At 31.6% G+C, this 21,606-nt stretch overlaps 1 protein-coding gene across 2 annotated transcripts in view; it reads left to right on the top strand.

The window, feature by feature from the left end:
- The window catches only part of RNF138 (ring finger protein 138), a 45,994-nt gene that overhangs the window by 20,519 nt on the left and 3,869 nt on the right, over positions 1 to 21,606 (top strand). Inside the window, exons 2-6 of one of the 2 annotated variants that reach the window (XM_031946478.1) lie at positions 4,971 to 5,136; positions 6,205 to 6,320; positions 13,554 to 13,610; positions 15,076 to 15,187; positions 18,670 to 18,777. In XM_031946478.1, the coding sequence (XP_031802338.1) occupies positions 4,971 to 5,136; positions 6,205 to 6,320; positions 13,554 to 13,610; positions 15,076 to 15,187; positions 18,670 to 18,777 (559 nt within the window). The remainder of the gene's footprint in view (positions 1 to 4,970; positions 5,137 to 6,204; positions 6,321 to 13,553; positions 13,611 to 15,075; positions 15,188 to 18,669; positions 18,778 to 21,606) is intronic. The other variant, XM_031946479.1, reaches the window with a different exon arrangement.

Here is a 21,606-nt window from a genome sequence, read left to right as displayed (position 1 = left end):
CCTGTTGAACAACTATTAAAAAAAAAAAAAGAATGTTAATTAAATGCCAATTTTGAGACTGATTCTTTCAATTCTTTGAATTCAATTCTTTCAATTAAGATTCCCTCAATTCAGTTGTAGTAGTTAAGGCCTTTTCTCATTGGCCAATCAACATACTATTTATTCATTCACTTATTTGTTTATTTATATTTTTGAAAAATCAAATTTACTTTATCAAATGATATTCCTCCTTTCTAATTTACCTCCTTCCACTTCTTTTCCCCTGAATGGAGAAAGAAAATTCCCTTTTACATGTCAAACAAAACAAAAGTCCACATTATCCATGTCCTAAAAAAAAAAATTGTCCCTAGCTCTAGTTTAATTATATATATTAGAAGGTAGGCAGGTAGTTTGTTTCATAATTAGTTCTTTGGAATCTCCTCTGGAGTTGTGCTTGGTCATTGTGTTGATTGGAATTCCTAAGACTTTTCAAAATAGATTGTCTTCTAAAAGTTTTTTTTTTTTTTAATTTGATAGTTTTGATGAAAATATTGTATAACTTAATCTTATGGTTCTGTTTAACCTATTCATCAGGCCACATAAGTCATCCTAGTGCTTTCTTGAAATCATTCTTTCACTTCCATCAGCACAATAATATTCCATCACCTTCACATACTGTAAATTGTCCAGCTGTTCCCTAATTCATGACTACCCTCATACTTTACAGTTTTTTTTGCTACCTTAAATAGAGCCACTATAAATATTCCTGTATACAGGAGTTGTTTTTCTCTTTGCTGTTTTACTCTAGCCAAATCCAACAGTTCCATCTCTGGGGCAAAGGGTATACACAGTTTAATAAATTTTCGGGCACAGTTACAAATTGCTTTCCAGAATGGCTGGGCCAGTCCACAATTCTAGCAATAGTATATCACTATAACTTTTCCCATAAATCCTCCAGTATTTATTTGCCATTTTCCTTTTTTGTCAATCTTGTCGACCTGATTAGTGGCTGTGGAATTCCAGAACCATTTCAGTTTTTCCTTAATAATCATTAGGCAGCATGCATTTATTAGGGGCTAGGTACTAAGAGTAGAGATATAAAAAGTAATCCTTACACTTGAGGAATTTACATTCTACTAAGGGGATAAATCACATTCATAGATATGTAAATACTTGATGGTGTCTACAATGCTCTCGTATGTGTTTGTTATGTAAAATGTTGAATTTGAGGTGCTTATTAGGACACCAGGGAAATTGTCAAGCCAGCAGTTGACCAAGAATGAAACATTTAAGTACTTAATGTATATAAATCACTGTTCTAAGCACTGGCAATACAAATAGAAAAGTAAGATAATTTCTGCTTTCTAGGAGCTCATGTTCTAATGTGGAAGGCAATTTATGGAAAATTTCAGCTGCAAATTATTGAAAGGTCTGGTCCTTAGCATGAAGCATGATAAGCCTTTTAAGTGTCATTTTCACTGATAAAACTTGCATCATTTCTGATACTGAATAATTTGAGAGAACCAGAGACTTTGGTGAGTCTTCAAAAGATGGGCTGGCGTACTTCCAAGAGCACTTAGTGCCAGCTGTCATCTCCATAGAGTTTGTTTCCTAAAATTTATGATGACTGTAGACACTGGGCTGGAAGCATTGCTCTTTCCAAGGATTTGTTTTCACATTTTTGGGCTCTCTCCATCAAAGCATGAGGGGAGATGATGGGCAAACCTATTGGTGGTGCTGGTCATTGTGTTTACACATAGATAAGAAAATAACTGACTATAGTGAGTCAACAATTAGTACTTAGTTAATAAAGGGAAAAAAGGAAACATTGTAACAAAGTTTTATTCTCTTTCACATGTATCTCGTGAAAATGCTTATGAATATTTGTGTGTACTCAGAGATCAAATTTTAGGGATTCAGTCTATATTTAGGTACCCCCCCTGTATTTAAATCATTAGGGTGTTTTGATAGTTTGCCGTTTGTACAGAGAAGGGATATGATGAGTCAAAAGTTCTTACCCGGGGTTATATTGATCTCAAATTAAAGGATACTTAACTAGGATCTGGGAAAATAACATTTTCATTAACTGATTTTTTCTTAACTTTGATTACCTTAAATACTTAACTGAGTACTTTGAATCCTTAATTGAACTTCTAGGATTAATTGATGTTATTGTTTCAGTAATTACTTTATACTGTTTTAACAACAAAAAGGTGAGCTTGATTTTTTCTTTAGTCTAAATTTCCTTGGATTTAATTATCTCTGTGCACATGACTCTCAACTGAATATATCTAATTCTAATTGAGCATCAGTGGTCATTTGTCTTTTGTATAGTTCAAACTTGTCTCTTAGGCATTTCAAACTCGACATGTACAAAACTAAATTCATCATTTTTCCCTTCCTTGACACCTTTATCCTTGACTCCTTTATTCTTTAATCCACACCTGCAATCAGTTACCAAATTTTGTCTCCTTATACAGTATTTCTTGATGTTGTCTCTCTCCTCTCAGAGCCACTAGCCTAATTCTTACTACTTCTCCATCTGAAATGCTAAAATAAGTCTCCTGTTTGGCCCTTTCAAATCTCAGCTTCTTTCATCCATCTTTCTTAGCTGCCAAAGTGATTTTCTTAAAATGCATGTTATTGTGTCACTTCTCTACATAATTAACTAGTGGTTTCTCTCATTGATCTTTGAGGATCAGATATAATTTCTCAGAACCTTTTCTTTTTTTAGAACCTTTATACAAGGTGACTTCCATGTAGCATTCTAATTTTATTACTATTCTCTTGGATGTTGTGATCCAGCCAAACTGGGTGACTTTTGTTTTTCACTCATAGTAATACTTCATCTCATTGCTGTACTTTGGCAAAGTTTGTCTTCACATCTGAAAATGCACTCTTAATTCATTTCAGCATCTTGGAATCCCTTGCTTTCTTTAAAACTGCCAAAGTGACACCTACATATGAAACCTTTTCTTTCCCTCCCCCCTGCCTCCAAAGTGTTTTTTCTTTTGTATTTATTGCGTATATACCTACTGGTGTACATATCTTTTGTGCAATATAACTTGCTTTGAGGGTAGTGACTTCCATTTTTTCTTTGTAATCCCAATACCTAATCAAGTGTCATGTATGTAGATGCTTAATAAATATTTGTGTATTAATTGATATATTTCATTTACTTATTTATGAAAACTTTTGTATTAATTGATAGTTTAAAGTTTATCAACAAAAATTCTGGTAGCAGAAGAACACAACTTCTGATGGCAGAAGATGCATGCATGGAAATAATTGAAAATAAGTCACCCCTGCTTCTTAAATTCTTCATCTGCCTAGACATTAGTGCTTTTTATATTGTCAGTGAGCTGTGTGGTAATTTTAAAATGGAAATTAGGTATAGAAAGAGAAGGGAATTATGATTGATAGATGGTTCTGGTTTCTCCTACCATCCTATCTCTGATTTTTTTTTTTTTTTTTTTAAGAAAGAAGATGATAAAATATTTTGGGAGATAATATATGTGAAGGTCTGTTTAAAAAGAAAACAGGAATTTATATTTTTTGATAGAGGTACTAGAAAGTCATTGAAATTTTAATGAGTAAATGGTCAGAATTCCTCTTAAGGAAAATCACATTGGCAGTTTTAGAAGATGATTTAGAATGGGGAATAGTGAGACTGTGAATAAAGAAGTATATGTAACATGAAAATGAAATAGAAGGGGTTTAGCAGTTGATGGACTTAATTGAAGTGAAGAGAGAGAAAATAATAATAAAGAAATCTGAGTGAAGAGAGAGAGAAATTAATTATAAAGAAATCTAAGTATAAGAAACTGAGAACAAAAGGTGATGCTGCTCTTCACGGAAAAAGAGAGTTCATTTGGAGAAGGGGGGAGTGTAGTGTAGCTATTTTGAAACGTCCAGTGGTAATGCAAGCCTAGAGTTAAGGAGAACTAAGGCTAGATGTAGAAATCTATGAATTATCTTCATACAATTAGAAGGTATTTTAGTTAATTCTTTTTGTTTTGTCAGTAAGGAAAAAACTGAAATTGTTCCCTAGATCACCTGTATACAATCTATACACATAACATATTTTTGAAAGGCTTTTAAATTATAATGAAAGCATGATTAGAATATTCTAAGAATGGATGTTTTGATTATTTTCAAGTAAACAAGCTGTATTAAAATGTGTTAAAATATTTTGTACACAGTGATTTACTATAGTAATATGTACATTAAATACAATTGAATGTTTCTTATAGGGTCTTACAGTGCTTATTGTTGAAACAGTATATTGAGTAGGGATGGGTAGCATAGGTGTAGAAAATTAGCATAAATGTATTATGACTCCTGAGGCATTTATAAAAGTTGATTTATAAAAAATCCCAACTACCCTAAATCTCTGAAATGACTTAGTTTTATTGAATTTGCCTACTTGTTGCTTCTTCTGAAATGTAGCGACAGAAGACTGCTGGTGTAAAGAGATATGTTGGACTTGGAGACAGTAAAACTTGGGATTTGAATTTTGCCTTGGACGAAGATTAGATGTATGACTATTGGCAAATCACATAACCTTGTCTAAGACTCAGTTTATGAATTCATGAAATTATAATTATAATAATGCTTGTAGTACTAATAGACAAGTATTGACTTGTTCTTTGAATGAGGTAATGTGTAAGTAAAGTACTTTGCAACTCTTAAAGTGAAATAAGTAAGTAAAGTGCTTTGCAACTCTTAAAGTGAAATAAATTTCAGTTCCTGTTATTAATTGGAAGATACATGATGCAGTGATAAATCTCTTACTGGTTAAACTTATTGAATGAATCTGTTGAAGACTTGCATAAATAGGCAAATAAAGTCATGCAGAATTTTAAAAAAATGAACTAGAATATAATAAAGGCTAAAATTATGTGGCATAAAAATATAACTATACCTTTAACATAGAATGACAAACATTTTATTCATTAACTAGATGATTTATTACTTAATTTTTGGTTTAGTTTTTGTAGAAAATGTTTCCTGACTGCTATGAGAGAAAGTGGAATACACTGTCCCCTCTGTCGTGGAAATGTAACTAGAAGAGAGCGAGCATGTCCTGAACGGGCCTTAGACATTGAAAATGTCATGAGGAAATTTTCTGGTAGTTGCAGATGCTGTGCAAAACAGGTAGAGTAAAATATGATGTATTTGATACTTGAAAGTCAAGTTTTCCGTATTAAGTTATAGTTAGAGAATTTCATTTGGATTTGCCAAAATTATCATTTTTGACATTTATTTTTAATCATAATACTGTTATAACTTTATAGATAATATCAGAGACTTAAGAATTGGAAGGTCCCTAAAGGTTCTGGTTTTATAGAGGAGCAAACGGAAGACTAGAGAAGTTGTGATATGTACAAGATCTTGAACAAGTTACATAGGGAGCGCTAAAGAACCAAGAGTATAATAAAAAATACCAGTTGCTCGATTATTGTAACAATCACAAAATATTTGACAACATTGAAAACTAATTTTTATTTATTGCTCACTTGTTCACTATAAAAAACCTTAAAGAGATTTAGTCATGGGGAAGTGGAATAATGGAAGATTATGATGTGTCTGTGGACCTATTACAAACATTGCTTTATTTTAGTTGATGAATTTTGTAAACAATGCCAGATTCAATTTGATGCATTTACCCAAGTCAGATATACCTTTCTACCTTTGTGAGAGGAATACATAAATGATAGGAGAAATAGAGTGAAGCTAGGTACACTTGACTCCACTCCTCTTTGCTGAAATGAAAAATGTTAACCTAATAACTTTTCATTTTTCAGTCTCTGAAGGAAGAGTAGGAAAAAATTTGGTGTAAAGTAAAAATGAGGTGGTATATGTGAGTAATTCTTAAAGCTAATATTAATAGTTAAAATTTAGCAATGGCAATAAAGCACAACAGTTAAAATTGTTAGTGAAAGTAAGCTTCAGTAATTGTATTGCCAAGGTTTAGTATAATTTATATTATTTATGTATTTGATAGGTGAGTTTGATATTTTACTCATGCTTAGGTGTCCAGCATTTGGAAAGGAAAAAAGTTCATTTTTAACTTAAAAATTTCAACACGAAAAGAATTCTTTTAATTTGATTGGGGTGTTTACTTTATTTTTACCTTTGGCTTTTTCCTGTTATTCCCAGAACTTTTAATCTTGTGAGAGAATTGTGTTTCAAATGCAAAATTGTTGTGGATTTCATTTACAGATCAAATTTTATCGCATGAGACATCATTACAAATCTTGTAAGAAGTATCAGGATGAGTATGGTGTGTCTTCCATCATTCCAAACTTTCAGATCTCTCAAGATTCAGTAGGGAATAGGTAAATAATTTTTGTTTGTTTAAAAGTAGTTTATGTATTATAATTTGTTAAGTATTTAGAATTCAGAATTTTGAAGCAATGGTATGGAAATTACTTTAAATAGACTCTTGTAAAGTTGCTAGGGAAATGATATCAGAATTTTATTTGGGATATGTAGATTAAATTTTGGGCCTCAACATTGTAGCATATCTAGAGCACAATTGATTTTAAAAAGTCTATAGATGTTTGAACTTTACTAGTGCTTTTGGTCAGGAAATACTTTTTTCTCTTCCTGGCATTACAACTTAATTGCTTTGTGACCTATAATAAAATTTCCTATTTGTCAAGTTGGAATCAAGTATCAGCTTTTTTTTTGTAAGTTCTTTATCATTAACGAGTTGCATATTGATTAAACTTGACATATAACTCACTCAGCATATTAGAAAATTTGACTTGTTAGTGAAAATTCTTAATTATTGCATAATTAAGGTCCCAGATTTTATTTCTTTACTTTGGAATTAGTATTTATGAGTCAGTATTTTTACAAGTACCAATTTTGAGTAGGTAGAAATTGGGAAAATTCTAGGGGAAAAATGAATTTTACATCAGATATGGAACACAGTTCAAATAGTCCAGTTCCCTCATATGATGATGCATTAGGAAGCTAAAGCTCAGACGATGAATGACTTTTTAGCAAGAGTACTAGAATCATAGAACTGGGAGAGAGCTTAGAGGTCATTGAGCCTAAACTCCTTAATCTTACACATGAGGAAATTGTGTCTCAGGTTGACATTCCTAAGCTCACTTAGATAGTAGAGGTGGTAGAGTTTAAAGTTAGAACTTCAGTCCAGTGACTCTTAGTTCAGCATTGTGAGTTCTGTACCATTCTATCTCCCAGTTGTGCTAACTTTTGGTCTCATATTGTTTGAATTATATTTGTTAGAGCTAGTGATGAATTGCTTATTAATACTTCAGTGGATTCAGAAAGACCCAAATATAGAAAGAGATCTAGGTTTCAGATCTAGTGTGGAAAATGACCTGATCCAAAAGGGCAAGGAAACTTGGTCAGAAGCAAGCAGGCTTGGATTGGAAGGTGAAACTGAAAGCTGATCTGATATTTAACACATAGATGTAGTAATCTAAGTGGGCTACTCAGTCACCAGTTGAGTCTTGGGGAGCTCCAAAGAGGAGTGGATTAATTTGACTAAGGATGGGGATTGATTTCAACTCTAGGTCTGAGGGTCTGATATAGGGAAGCATGCTGATTTATCCAGGTGGGAAGGAACAGTGTAGAGGTCCTTTGGGTAAATAGTGAGATGACCCGAGTTAGATGATTGACTGGGATGTGAAATTCAATATATATTTCTAAACGTCCTATGTTGCCTTTATAAAAAATTGATCATTTGGTTGGGCATTAAATAAATACCAAAAGTCACAAATAATAAGGAAAAGCTATTAGAGAATAGTAAGGCAAGTATGATCAAAGGATAAAAGAACACATGAATGAATAAGAATAGCATTTTGAATAATGAGTGAGTTACAGAATTATGGAAAAGAAAAATAACCTAAATTATGATAACATTGAGGCAACACACCAAAGCTTAGAGAATGCAGTGATGGCAGTTTTCAGAAGAAAAAAAAAACTTAGCAAAATAGGAAAAGTCTTAATAAAATGAGCATACAATAAAAAGGGCCAGAAAATAAATTGGCAATCCTAAAACAAGTATAAATGTTAGATAAGTAAAAAAAGAATTGAAAAACTGTGGAATTGATTAAAAATAAAAAACCCAGCTGATTCTTTGAAAAGATTATCAAAATACATAAATAATTTTCTGAACTAATTAAATAAAAGATAGGAAAATCAAATTATCATGATATAAGAAATCTGTAAAATTTATAGCAGAAGAAATTGACAAAATTTTAACAAAACAGGGAATTGGTCATAGGGCCATTTGAATTTTTTGGTGAATTTTTCCAAACATTTAAAGAATAATTTATGTTTAGGTTAGAAAAATTATTCCTGAGAAATAAGAAATAGCACTGTATCTCTTTTATAAACAGATGTGATCTTGATACCAAACTATGGAGAAACAAAGTGTAGAGAAAGAAACTACAACTCTTATCATCAACCAATGTTGATGTAAAAATGTGAATGAAATCTCAAGGAGAATCACAACAACATATCTAGAAAAAATTTCCAATAATCAAGCTGCATCATTACAAGATTTTAGGGAAAACATATATGATCACAAGATAATTTACTAGTTGTGGAAAAGACCTCTGGCAAAACATGACTTATTTATATTGAAAATTCTTAAAAGTATAAGCATATAGAAGAGACCTTTTCTATATGATGAAAAGCATTCATTCAAAGTTAGCTTTGTTTGCAACAAAGAAACATTGAAAGTTTTCCCAGGACCAATAAGAGCAAAGCAAGGATTCTCCTCTTTCTAGTTTATTTTTTACATCGTTTGAAAACTGCTGTTAACATTGTAGTATATAATCTAAGTTGTTGACTTTAATTGTCTTTTACTTTATTGTAGTCAGTCAAGTACTTGATTCTTACTTTTCATTTCCTTCTTCCATTTCCATCTCTGAACAAACATCGCATGATTTCCAGGATCTTTAATAGAAGTCATTTTTTTAAGGCACAAATTGACAGTTTTTTCATATTTCTCAGTTCAGCCATTCCTAGTCTTGGGCACATAGTTTGTTTTCATCAATTTTGAAATAATATTGCTATGAATATTTTTTTGCTTCTTGTCTTTTCCTTGATTTCATTTAAACTCATTGGGATAGAAACCCAGCAGTGAGATAGCTAGGTCAAAAGACATGAACAACTTAGTAATTTTTCGTGTCTAATTTTAAGTTTACTTTAAAAAAAAAAAAAAAAGCCCTGCTCAATTTTAAAGTAAATGTTATTTAATGCTTTACACCCCCCCTTATATTAGTTATTTCTTCCTTGCCCCACCGCCATTTTCTTTGTGACATATTAAAATAAGGAAAACACTTAGTAGGTCCAGTCTCACATAATAGACAATATTTTGATGTCTGAGTTTGTTCTTCATTGCTGTTTCAGTTCTTGAAAATTCAACATTGTTATATTCTTTGTGTATGTATTTTATTCTGCTCATTTAGTATTCTGCCTTAATGTTCACATAAGTCTTCCAATTTTTCTTTGAAATGCTCTAACCATTTCTTGCTTCATAGTAATGTTCCAATATATTTATATATTTTGTTTTTTAAAAGTATTTCTTCATTATTTTTTACTTCATTGTTACCACAAAGAATGGTCAGGTAGGTGGCACAGTAGATAAAATGTGCCAGGTCTGGAATCAAAAAGACTTTTATGAATTGAAATCTGGCTGTACATTCTCTATGTGACCCTGGGCAAATCATTTCCCCCCATTTGCCTTAGTTTCCTTGGCTGTAAAATGAGCTGGAGAAGGAAATGGCAAACACTCCAGTATCTTTGCCAAGAAAGCCCCAAATGGGGTCATGAAGAGGAAGAAGACTGAAAAAAATGACAACAGCCACCCCAAAGAACGCTGCTATTTTTATTTCCATGGCATAAATGACATCATTAAACAGGTCAAAAGGAAAAGATTATTTACTTGCTGTCTTGTGTAATTTCAAATTGAAAATTGAAATTGAAATTTAGAATAGTTGAATCTCTTCAAAGCTCCACTAATAATGCTTTAGTGCTGTTGGCTTCTAGTAGCCTCTCCAACATTAGCTTATCAGTTTTTTGGTAATATTTACAAAATTGCATTTTATGCATGAAGTCTCAAGGTTCTTTTAATTGGTTTTCGTATAATGATTCTAAGCATGCTTTTTCATATATTTATGTAATTTGCAGTTCTTGGGAAAACATTTTTGACAACTTATCGTTTGTTTTTGAATGTATTTTCAAATTTTAGACAGTTTAAACTGTCTAGAGTATTAATGGAAGCATTTAATATTTCATTTTAGTATTTGTCAACTTTTTGTATTTTAAAATTATTGTTTTATTTATTTTTTTTTGAAATTAAACCATTGAAGAAAGTTGAAGTAGATTTGGAATTTTGTATGAACTGAGAAGGGACTAGGCTGGAATTTGTAGTATTTGCAAAGAAAATAGTTTGAAACAAATTGATTTTGTAAGCAGAAATTTAGGATGCTGTTTTAATATTAACTCACATTTGTATTGTGCTATAAGATTTAGGAAACTGCCCCATGATGGTATTTGCTAGAAATGCTTAGTTATTTTCAGGGAATTTAAGTAACTTTGCCCATGCCACACAGGATTTGAACCCAGGCTTTGTGGTTCCATAGGTACTATACCACCCTCTACCAGAAAACTTATAAATAAATATATCGAAAGAAAACAGGGAAGAGACTTTTCAAATAACCCCAAGGTCTTACTAAGTCAGATTGTGTGCATTTAATATGTTGGTTCAGCATTTTTCTTAATAATAATAATCACAACTCACATTTATATAGTGCTTTTAGGTTTTCAAAGCACTTTACTCACAACAACCCTGTCAGGTAGGTAGACAATCCATATCTAAGTGGAAGGAGCACTGGCCTTAGAGTCAGCACACCTGAGTTGTAGCCTGGGTTCTGCCGATAACTTGATGTGTAACCTTGGGTAAGTCAGTAAACTTTTATTTTTTTAAAAATATTTTTATTGCTTCCCTTAAAAAAACAAAAGAAAACAGTAATTAACACTACTGTCACAGCTAGACTAAAACAGTGATTTTAGAAGGGGGCAGAATTCATATTGAAAAATAAATTTACATTAGTTTGCCTTGGAGACATTGACCTACTCCCCTTTAAATGATCTTGTTTGAATCTAAAGAATAATAGCTAAAGAAGTTTTTTGAAAAACATTTTATAACTATAACTTTTATAGCTATTGGGAATATTCAGGCTTAGAATTTCTCTTTTGAATAATTGACGCTAGTTTAGACAGAAGAACTTGAATTATATCTAGCTAAGAAAATCTGCCTTTTCTACATTCCCTTTTTATATTATTTCTCTTTATGCATTTGGATTTAAAGGAAATCAGGGGAGGGGAAGAAGTACTATTTTCAATTCAATTCAAACTATATAATATTTTGTAAGGTAAAAAGATTTCAGAAAAGTATTGAGTAATTATAATCTGGGTGAGGATTATAAAAGAAGTGATCCTATTCTCTTGAGAAAACTTAGTCTAATTAGAGAGATGAGTTACTTTGGTAAAATAGAGAAACATACATCATGGTAAAGTGTATTGTTTTCCATTTATTATATACCCAGTAGCTAGTGCAGTGTTTTGTGTAATAAACGTTTGTTGGTGAATTAAATATTAATAGTCCAGCATTTAGCAGCTACCTTATGTTAATAGTCAATAAGGGAAAAAAATTTGATACTATCGTATCTGTCTGCTGGATACAGAGATTCTATGAAATCTATTACGTCTCCTCAGATTTATAATCTAGTAGGATTATTATACTTGCAAATAATTATAACATAAAATAGAATTTAGGTACTTTATAGTTTTTAAAATGTTTTCCTCACAAAAATCTTGCATTTTAGGTGGTATAAATCTTAGTACCCACTTTTTACAGATAGAAAATTAAAGTTGCAAGGTTAAATGACTTGCTCATGGTCAAGCATATCTTCTGACTTTGGTTTAAGTGCCCTTTATATACTATACCATGAATAAAATAAGTCTAAATTTTCTGCCATTTGAAGTTTCTTTATTAACTGGCCCCATTTTCCTGTTCTTAATTCTTTAATAGCTAACTCCCTACTATATCCTCTACTGTGTTCAACCAAGTTAGTTTTCTCTTTGCAAATCTCATTTCCTATCTTTTCCTTTCTATGTAGTTTTTTTCTTTTCTTTGTCTTCAATACCTTCCCCCCCCAATATAATTGGCTCTTTGCTGTTCTACCTATTCAGATTTTAATAATTCTTCAAGGTGTCCCCTCAAGTTCTGTTTCCTGATTTCTCTCCCTCTTCCTCCCCCACCCCCAATAAGTACATTATATATATTAGGATTCAAAAAGAGGATGCATGTGGTTTGGGCAAAGGAATCAAATGCCAAAGTTCATGTGACTATCTTAAATCAGTATTGGTCAGCCTAATTGTGGCAAGCTTTATGAAGGAGATGTGGGACTAGAGATGGGTCTTGAAGAATAGGAAATGAATATGAAGTGTTTCAGGGACAGCAGGAGACTGATTCCACCAGAGTCAGTTGTTGGAGGTAAGTGTAAAAAAAAGGAGCCTTTGATGAGCAAAGAACAAAACTTGGTATTTATTTATACATGTTGTAATGGAAAGAGCACCACTGTGCTGGAAAGATATGTGTTCAAACTTTGGCTCTATAACTTTACTAGCCATGGAACCATAAACAAGTCACTTAACCTCTCAGCTTTATTTTCCTTCTCTCTAAGATGTGGATAATAATACTTGCACTACCTAATTAATAAGGTTGTTTTAAAGAGATCATTTGGAAAAGAGTAAAGTACTGTAGTATGTAAGCTGTCATTGTCGGCTTTTGAGTAGAAGGAATGACCTGAAGAAAGTTGTGTTTTCAGGAAGATAATTATGGCAGTAGTATGTAAGACATTTGTAGGGAAGCCCAGTTAAACAGTTATTTTTGTCCAGGTATGAGATATTGAAGACTTGGATGAGCTAATGGAAATGAGAATGGAGAGGAATGAGGACTTAGAAACAAATTTTGAATGTGATAAGAAGAAAAAGTACACATGGTCATAAAAGCACTTTAAATATTATCTACAGGCTGTTGATATTGCTGTGTTCCCAAAGTTTTATTTTCCTCAATTTACAGAGAAGAAAAAAATCATGCTTTGTTTAGAGAAATATGGGAATGGACACTGATTTTGAAATGTCAAACAAATATCTGATTTCATAATGGAACAGTACTTTTAAGATATTGCTGTTAGAAAAATATTTTTCTATTTTTAAACTATAAACATAAATGATCCATTCCTTTTATACTCCATTGATTTTATTTTTTTAAAGTACTTTGCCTTTCTTGTTGGTTCAAATTGATGAGTCACATTTTAGAGTAATATAAAACTGCTTTAAAAATTCTTAATTTTTTTTTTCATAAATATTCTGAAGTCCAAAGTTTCCATTCTCATTCAGACTCTTCCACTTCAGTAAGTCCAAATGAGGTTTCCTGTACTTTAATCTTTGTTTTTAAATTTGAGCCACTTAAGACAATTAATTTTATATTTAATTTGTCCCATGCCTTTCTTAAGTAATAGGAGTGAGACATCTACATCTGATAACACAGAGACCTATCAAGGAGATGCAAGGTAATCTTTTGAAAATTTGTCATTTTAAAATAAGTGATATCTGTTCTTTTTACTAAATAAAGTATTTTTTAATTGGATTAAAACTTTTAAGCTGCAGTTTGTCTGAAATATTCACAGTAATTATTTTACATAAAAATTTTAGCTTTTAAGGTTATTGATTCCTATAAATCAGTGACATATAGGAATAGTTTGAACCAGTTATTAGTCAATATGTTGTGGAAATTGTCAGTTGGGAGAATTGACTTTTTTTTTTTTTAATAATAGCTTTTTATTCTTGAAATACATGCAAAGATAGTTTTTAACATTCACCCTTGAAAAACTTTGTGTTCCAAATTTTTCTTCCTCCTTTTCCCTCCCCTAAATAGCAAGAAATCCAGTTAAATATATGCAGAAAGTTGACTTTTTGACAGTGTGGTTGATGATTGGTTCAAATGTGTTAATGTTTTGAAAAAAAATTTTTTTTCATCTGTTTGACAATTTAGTGTCCATGCTAACTAATTCAAAGAGCACAGAAGATTATTAGAGTTGCCCAGTATTGAACTTTTTCTTGAAAATTAATATCTCTAGTAACTTTGTGTAGTGTTGAACATGAAGGAAAGCGTTTAATGAGAATATAACTAAATTAAAACTTCAGGGAAGTCATGGAAGTATGATAAAATAGCTAAACTGTAGCCAAAGCAGTATTACAGTATAAAATGGAAGGATCCAATGATTTCTTTCTTGGTATTTTGAATGAATCTGTTTAAGCTTATGCTGTTTTAAAGTAACAGTTTATTAGGTTTATTTTTTAAAAAATACATTTTATTTCCCCCTAACTATGTGTTGAAACAATTTTTAAGATTTGGAATTTTAAAAAAAAATTTAAGTTCCAAATTCTATCTCTACTTCCCTTCTTTCCCTCCCCCCAAGATAGAGAGCAATGAAATATAGGTTATACAAGTGCACATCATGTAAAATATTTCCATATTTTAGTCATTGTATACAAGAACACTCGAATTAAAGAAAAAAAATGAGTTGAAAAAATAGAGTGCTTTCATTCAAACATTATCAGTTCTTTTTTAGGAGCAGATAGTTTGTTTCAACAATTAGTCCTTTGGAATTGTCAGGGATCATTATATTACTGAAAATAGCTAAGTTTTAATGTAACATTTTAAAAGAAAAAATATTTTGGTATCTTTTGTTTTTGCATCACATCATTTTCTAAATATATCCCTCCCCACTTTTCTATTCAGTGATTGGTTCCTTGTTTTCTTGGAATAAAAAAGAAAAGTAAATTAAGGTCAGCAAACTCAAGCAGCCTATCAACTTAGTATGGCAATGAATGCAGTATTTCACACTAATTGTTCCCTACCTCTGTAAAAAAAACATGAAGGGAAGTACATTTTCTTAACTCTTCTTGAGGACTAAATTTCTTGGTTATTTATTATTGCCTCTTGTTCAGTTTCTTAACATTTTTGTCTCATAGTTCTCCTGGGCATCCCACATTTAAGTGTCCCTTGTGTCAAGAAGCAAACTTTACAAGACAACGTTTACTGGATCATTGTAATAATAGTCACCTCTTTCAGATAGTCCCTGTGGTAAGTATGTTTGACAATTTGTCTTATTTTTTTTTTTTCTCAATAGTATTTTATTTTTTCCAGTATATGTAGGGATAGTTTTCAACATTGATTTTCTTCCTTAATTTTTTTTTTATTGTAGCCTTTTAATTTACAAAACATATGCATGGGTAATTTTTCAACATTGACCCTTGCAAAGCCTTCTGTCCCAGCTTTTCCCCTCCTCCCTCACCCCCTCCCCAAGATGGCAGGTTGGGTCCAATATGTCAACAATAATTTTTGTAAGATTTTGAGTTGTACATTTTTTCCCATATTTCCCATACTTCTTTTCCAAGACAGCAAGCACTCTGATATAGGTTATAAATATACAATAATTTTAATAAACATTTCCATATTTATCATGTTGTGAAAGAAAAATCAGAACAACAACAAAAGAAAACTGTGAGAAAGAAAAGACTTTGATCACATTCAATCTTCATAATTCTCTCTCTGGATGCAGATAGTTTTTTCCATCCCAAATGGAATTGTCTTAGATCACTGTATTAGAAGAGCTAAGTCTCTGGTTCTGCTCACTTCACTTAGTATCATCAGTTCTTATAAATCTTAATTAAAATTTAAAAAAAAAATTATTATAATATACCATTTATTTACTTCATTTGTGTATATTATTGTGAATTCTGTCTTGAATATACTTACCTCATTTCTTTCTACCTACATTTTTAAGTACAGTGCTGTAAAGCTGTTTATAATTGTAAAATAATATTGCTAAATGCTTAAAATTAATTTATTAAAAATTAAGTATAATTCTCTTTTAAATTTCAACTAAAATTCTACCTTTTCTAGGAAAGTTTTCTCTAACCCCTTTTAATTCCTTTTTAAAATTCCAATTTTTCCTGCATATTCCTTGCTTTTTGTGTATATATTTGTTTTCCCCAATGGATTGTAAAGCCCATTGAAGGTAGGAGCTGTCTCTTTCCTTTTTTTTTGGGGGGGGGGGGTATATTTAATGTTTAGCACAGTGCCTGGCACATATTAAAACTGCTTTCCAGAATGGTTGGACCAATTCATAACTCCATCAGTATTTCCATAGTGTGCTGGTCCCAGCATTTGTAATTTTCACTTTTTGTCTTTTTTTTTTTCCCCCAGTAATGGGCGAGATAGAATTGGAGAGTTGTTATTAGTGACTTGGAGCACATTCTAAGATGGCTTTTGATAAGTTGGATTTCATCATTTGAGGCTTGCCTGTTCATATTCTTTGACAGTTTCTTCATTGGTGGGGAATAGTTCTTGTTTTTAAATATTTTGAATCCATTTCCTGGACATTTTAGATATCAAATCTTTACTTTCTTAGCATATTTCCCTACTTAGATGTATCCTTTGCCCCAGCAGTTACAACTACTAGTTCTGTAACTCAATGAGATAAAAAAAGCAAAAGGACCTATATGTACAAAAAGTATAATGGCCCTTTTTTGTGATGACCAAAAAAAAAAATCATAAATTGAGGGGGGATATCTTATCAAATGGTGAATGGCTGAACAAGTTGTGCTTTGTGGTTGGGAGAGAATACTATTGTGATATATATAAGAAAGGATGACCAAAATGCTTTCAGAAAAACCTGGAAAGTCATGTGAAGGGATACATAGTTCCATAGAGAAGTGAACAGAATCAGAACATTGTACATAGTAATAGCATATTGTACAGTGATCAACTGTGAGTGTGACTTAGCTATTCTCAGACAGTGATCTAAGACTGTTCCAAAGTACTTATGATGAAAAATGTTGTCCACCTCCAGAGATCATGAATTTATATAAATTGAATATTTGTATATTTTTCTTTTCGCTCCAGTTAGAAATACAAAGTTCCATCCACTTCCTCCTTCCTCTGCTAATGTATTAAACTAAGTATAGAGCCAGTCTACCCACAGATCCTCTCATTATCTTATTTAACTCCCTTAGTGCTTTTTTGACGATATTAATATCCTGAAGGGAAATTTTTTTTCCCCTTTAATAGAATGTTAAAATTTAATAATTCTGTATTCCCTTCCTGCATTTTTTTAGGGTCAAAATTTCTATTCTAGTCTTTTCTTTTAATTAGGATTGACTGAAAGTTGTGTGTTCCCTTAAAATCCATCTTCCCACCCCACTCCTCCACCTTTCCTCCCTCCCCCTGAAATTTTAATCAGCTTTGTGGGACACATTTTTGTTATTGAAATTAAATAAATTTATCTATTTTTGTTTCCTGCTATAATAAATTTCAAGATTGCCTCTTGTTTATAGTAAAAGTTGCTAGGTCTTGTTGGAAAGCCTGACTGGTTCTTTGGTATCTTTTTTATATATATAGAGGCTTGCAGGTTCTATATTATGGCTAAATGGGTGGGGAACCTGTTTTCTGTCAAAGACCATTTGAATATTTATAACCTCATTCATAGGCCATACAAAAATTATTAATTTACAGAAATCAAGCAGTGGGAGGTTATTGTTGTTTATGGTTGCCTTGGTATAGGGTTAGACCAAACGATTTCTCAGGCCTTATGGCCTGTGGGCTGGATGTTCCCACCTCTGGGCTAAAATGTACCTGTGACTTGCCATTTACCTAGCAGTTTAGGTGGCATAATGATGATAATATGCTGCCCCTGGAACACTAGCTGTTATGACACTATGCAAAGCACTTTAGTCTGTCTCAATATGGTCATCTATAAAATGGGGATAATAATAGTCTGAACCTTAAAGGATTTTTGTGTAGTTCATATGCATTTAGTATGTTGAAAGTGCCTTATAAACCAAAAAGAGCTATGTGAACAATAGAACTATGTAAATAGTAGTTACTTCTGCATTCACTTTCATCTTTCTAGTAAGAAAGGAGGAAATAAGCAATTTAGTAAAGGGTCTATGTGCCAGACACTGTGCTAAGTGTTAGTCTCCCAGGCTTGATAATATCTTGACTTCTTTAACCTCTCTCACTCCACAAATCTATTTAATTGACCAATATTATATTTCTTAGTGGTATGCTATATATAGAATGTGCCAAAATTGTTAGTGTGGTTTCAACTTGGTGCAGTTGGAATATTTTATATATTTTGATATTAGAATGAAAGCTCTTTGTCAGGATGGATTTCTCATTTAAAAATTTTTTTTTAGCTTCTATCCCTGGCATATAGCAGATACTTTATACATACTTGTTGATTGATTCATTGTTGTATTTAATGGCTAGTGCCTGCCTAATTTTTGGGGGAGGATATTGTAAAAGCAAGATTTCTTGTTTCAAGTAGATATTAGGCTAGATGATGTTTTCTGACATCTTTTCCAGATCAGGTTCTATGATTGCCCACTTGGAAGTTATAGGTGGTTGGGAAAGGCCAATGGAAGTTGGATATAAGAACTATTACTTTATTTTAGCATTGTTAGGTGTCAGGTAAATGGGTAGTGCAATGGCTTTGTGAAATTAACAGTGTAATTATTCCTTTTCATGATTGGTTTTAATGCTGTTATATTTTTCTCTTTTAGACGTGTCCTATTTGTGTGTCTCTTCCATGGGGAGATCCTAGCCAGATTACTAGAAATTTTGTTAGCCATCTAAATCAAAGACATCAGTTTGATTATGGAGAATTTGTGGTAAGTATTTTCTTCAAAAGTAAGAAAATTCACTCTTTTGTAAGTCAATTATATTAAACTTTTAATCTAAATTATGTGTTTTGACTAGGCTGTTGTGACTAATATTATGGAGTCCTTATTTTGACTTTTTAAAATAAATCTTGTCTAGAAATGATGCAGATCTAGTTTTCATTTACTCTTGCAGTTGATGATTGTGTTGTATTAAATACAAATACCATTCATAAATTAGTAGAAAGTTTTGCTTTTTTTATCAAGAAAGATTTCAGGTCCTTCAGGATTTAAATATGCAACTGATTAACAAATTTTTGTAGCTACTGCTTTTTTCAATAATTACAATCCTACATATAAATAGCATACTTTTTTCTTTTTTTAAATTAGTTTTTTATTTTCAAAATATATAGATGGATAATTTTCAACATTCACCCTTTCAAAATCTTGTGTTCTAAATTTTTTCCCTCCTTTTCCCTGACCTCTTCCCCTAGATGGCAAGTAATCCAATGTATGTTAAGCCTGTGCAATTCTTCTATATGTATTTCCAAAAATATCATGCTGGATACTTTCTAAAGTGGCAAAGCTTACCTGTATACTAAAGTCATTTCTCTCTTAACGGAGGCGTGGCTTTAGTTTTGTTGAAGACTGAGAACTCCAAATATTATAGAATAGCATATCTGTATCTCAAGTAAATTTACTCCTCTTGAACTTACCTAGTTCCTGGTAAATAAGAATTATTCTCCACCTTTAAATTTAAGGATGTGACAAAAGATGTTTTTAGAGAAAGTAGATGAAGTTTATTTCCGATAAGCTTCACTTCTCATTTCTCTGCTAACTTACATAGGATTATTAACAATTAATTCCTTAATTGTATGTGAAATAAACTTAAGTTGTTGTTGCTGTTTTTTGGAAGTATAGGCTGGATAGCAAATAGACTGAATATATTTTGTCTTATCTTTGAAAAACATGGAATAGTGTAGTTAAAAATGAACTTTCAGGTAATTATCTTTATTTGATCTTACTGTAGTAGAAAAATTGGATTTATATTTGGGGTTTAAGAATTCAGTTTTATTTATAAAATAGAATTGAAAAATATTTTAATTTAGGTCCCTTGCTGTTCCATATCTTATAAAAGTTGATGGCAGTTTTGTTCAGTAGAGACGTTTGGGAGTATAGTATGAAGCTAAAATTAAATAGTTTCTTGGATTTAAGGAACTATCTTCTAATGAACATGTTATACAAATGACAGGATTCTTTGAGAATGACTAAGAAGGGGGAACTAGGAGAAGTATAAGGAAGACTTCATAGGGGAACTGAGAACTGATCTTTGAAGAAAGAGATGTGATAATTAGAGGAGAGGAGGATAATTATTGATAAAAATACAAGAAGATAAAAAAAGAAATGTTGAATTCAGGGAACAACTAATAGTGTGTACATATATTGGGGGGTAGTAATGTAACATGAAATATGGTTGGAAAAGACAAGTACAAGCTAGGTTGTAGAGAGCATTAGATTCTAGACTTGAAAAAAATCTTTTTTATCCTAGAAGCAATTGGGTACCACATAAAATTTTTGTGATTTTTGATTATTACCTTTTAAAGCCGTTTTTAACATTTGTTTATTAAAATTTTGAGTTCCCAATTATCTTCCTCCCTGAGATGGCAAGCAATTTTGATGTAGGTTATATGTGTGCACTCATGAAAAATATTTTCATATTCAAGGTGTGAAAGAAAACAGACCAAAAATTCCCACAATTCATAGAAAAAATATAGCAAAAATAATGTTTTGATTCTATATACACAGAATATCAGTTGTTTTTTTTTTTTTTTCCCCCTGGAGGATAGTACTTTTTGTCATTAGTTCTTTTTGATTGTCTTGGATCTTTTTTTGCGGATAATAGCTAAGTCATTCGCAGTTCATTATGATATAATATTGCTGTTACTGAGAAGAGTTCTCCTGATTCTGCTCACTTCATTTTGCATCAGTTCATTTAAGTCTTTCCAGGCTTTTGTGAAGTTATGTTGTTTGTCTTTTCATACTGCACAGCAATAGTATGTCATAATTATAAAGCACAACTTGGTTCAGCCATTCCCCATTGATGGACATCCCCATAATTTCCAATTCTTAGCCACCACAAAAAGAATGGTTATAAATATTTCGTTACAATTGGGTCCTCACCCCCATTCCTCTTACTTGATCCCTTTGGAATATAGGCCTTGGTGATATTGCTGAATCAAAAGTTATGCCTAGTTTTGTAACCCTTTGGACATATTTCCAATGCTCTCCATTATGGCTAGACAAGTTTGAAACTCCACCAACACTCATTAGTGTTTGTTTTCTCACATCCCCTCTACATTTATTATTTTTCTTTTCTGTCAATATTAGCCAGTCTACTAGGTATGAAATATGGGACTTTAGAATTGTTTTACTTTGCGTTTCTTGATTCAGTAATGATTTAGAGTATTTTTACATGTGACTATAGCTTTGATTTTTTTTTTTTCATCTGAAAACTTGCTATTTATATTCTTTAACCATTTATCAATTGGAGAATGACTAGTATTCTTAAATTTTTGGCCCAGTTGTCTATATATTTTGAGAAATGAAACCTTTATTTGAGATACATTTTATCCAAAAAGAAAAAAAAAACAACTTTATGGTTTCCTTCTAACTTTGATTATGTTGATTTTGTTCACACAAGACAATGATAATCATCAGAGTATTTTGGGAATTATGTGGACGATATATCTTAAGAGGAGAGAGAAGAGTAGAAACTAGCTAATACATTAGTCCAGGTGAAGGGTAAAGCTATTCTTAAGACAGTATTGATGTATACAAAAT

The sequence above is a fragment of the Sarcophilus harrisii genome, chromosome 1 (genome assembly GCF_902635505.1).
Source record: "Sarcophilus harrisii chromosome 1, mSarHar1.11, whole genome shotgun sequence".
In the NCBI taxonomy this organism is placed as follows: domain Eukaryota; kingdom Metazoa; phylum Chordata; class Mammalia; order Dasyuromorphia; family Dasyuridae; genus Sarcophilus; species Sarcophilus harrisii.
The sequence above is the reverse complement of the archived record's forward strand: the minus strand, read 5'-3'. Positions and strand labels throughout refer to the sequence as shown.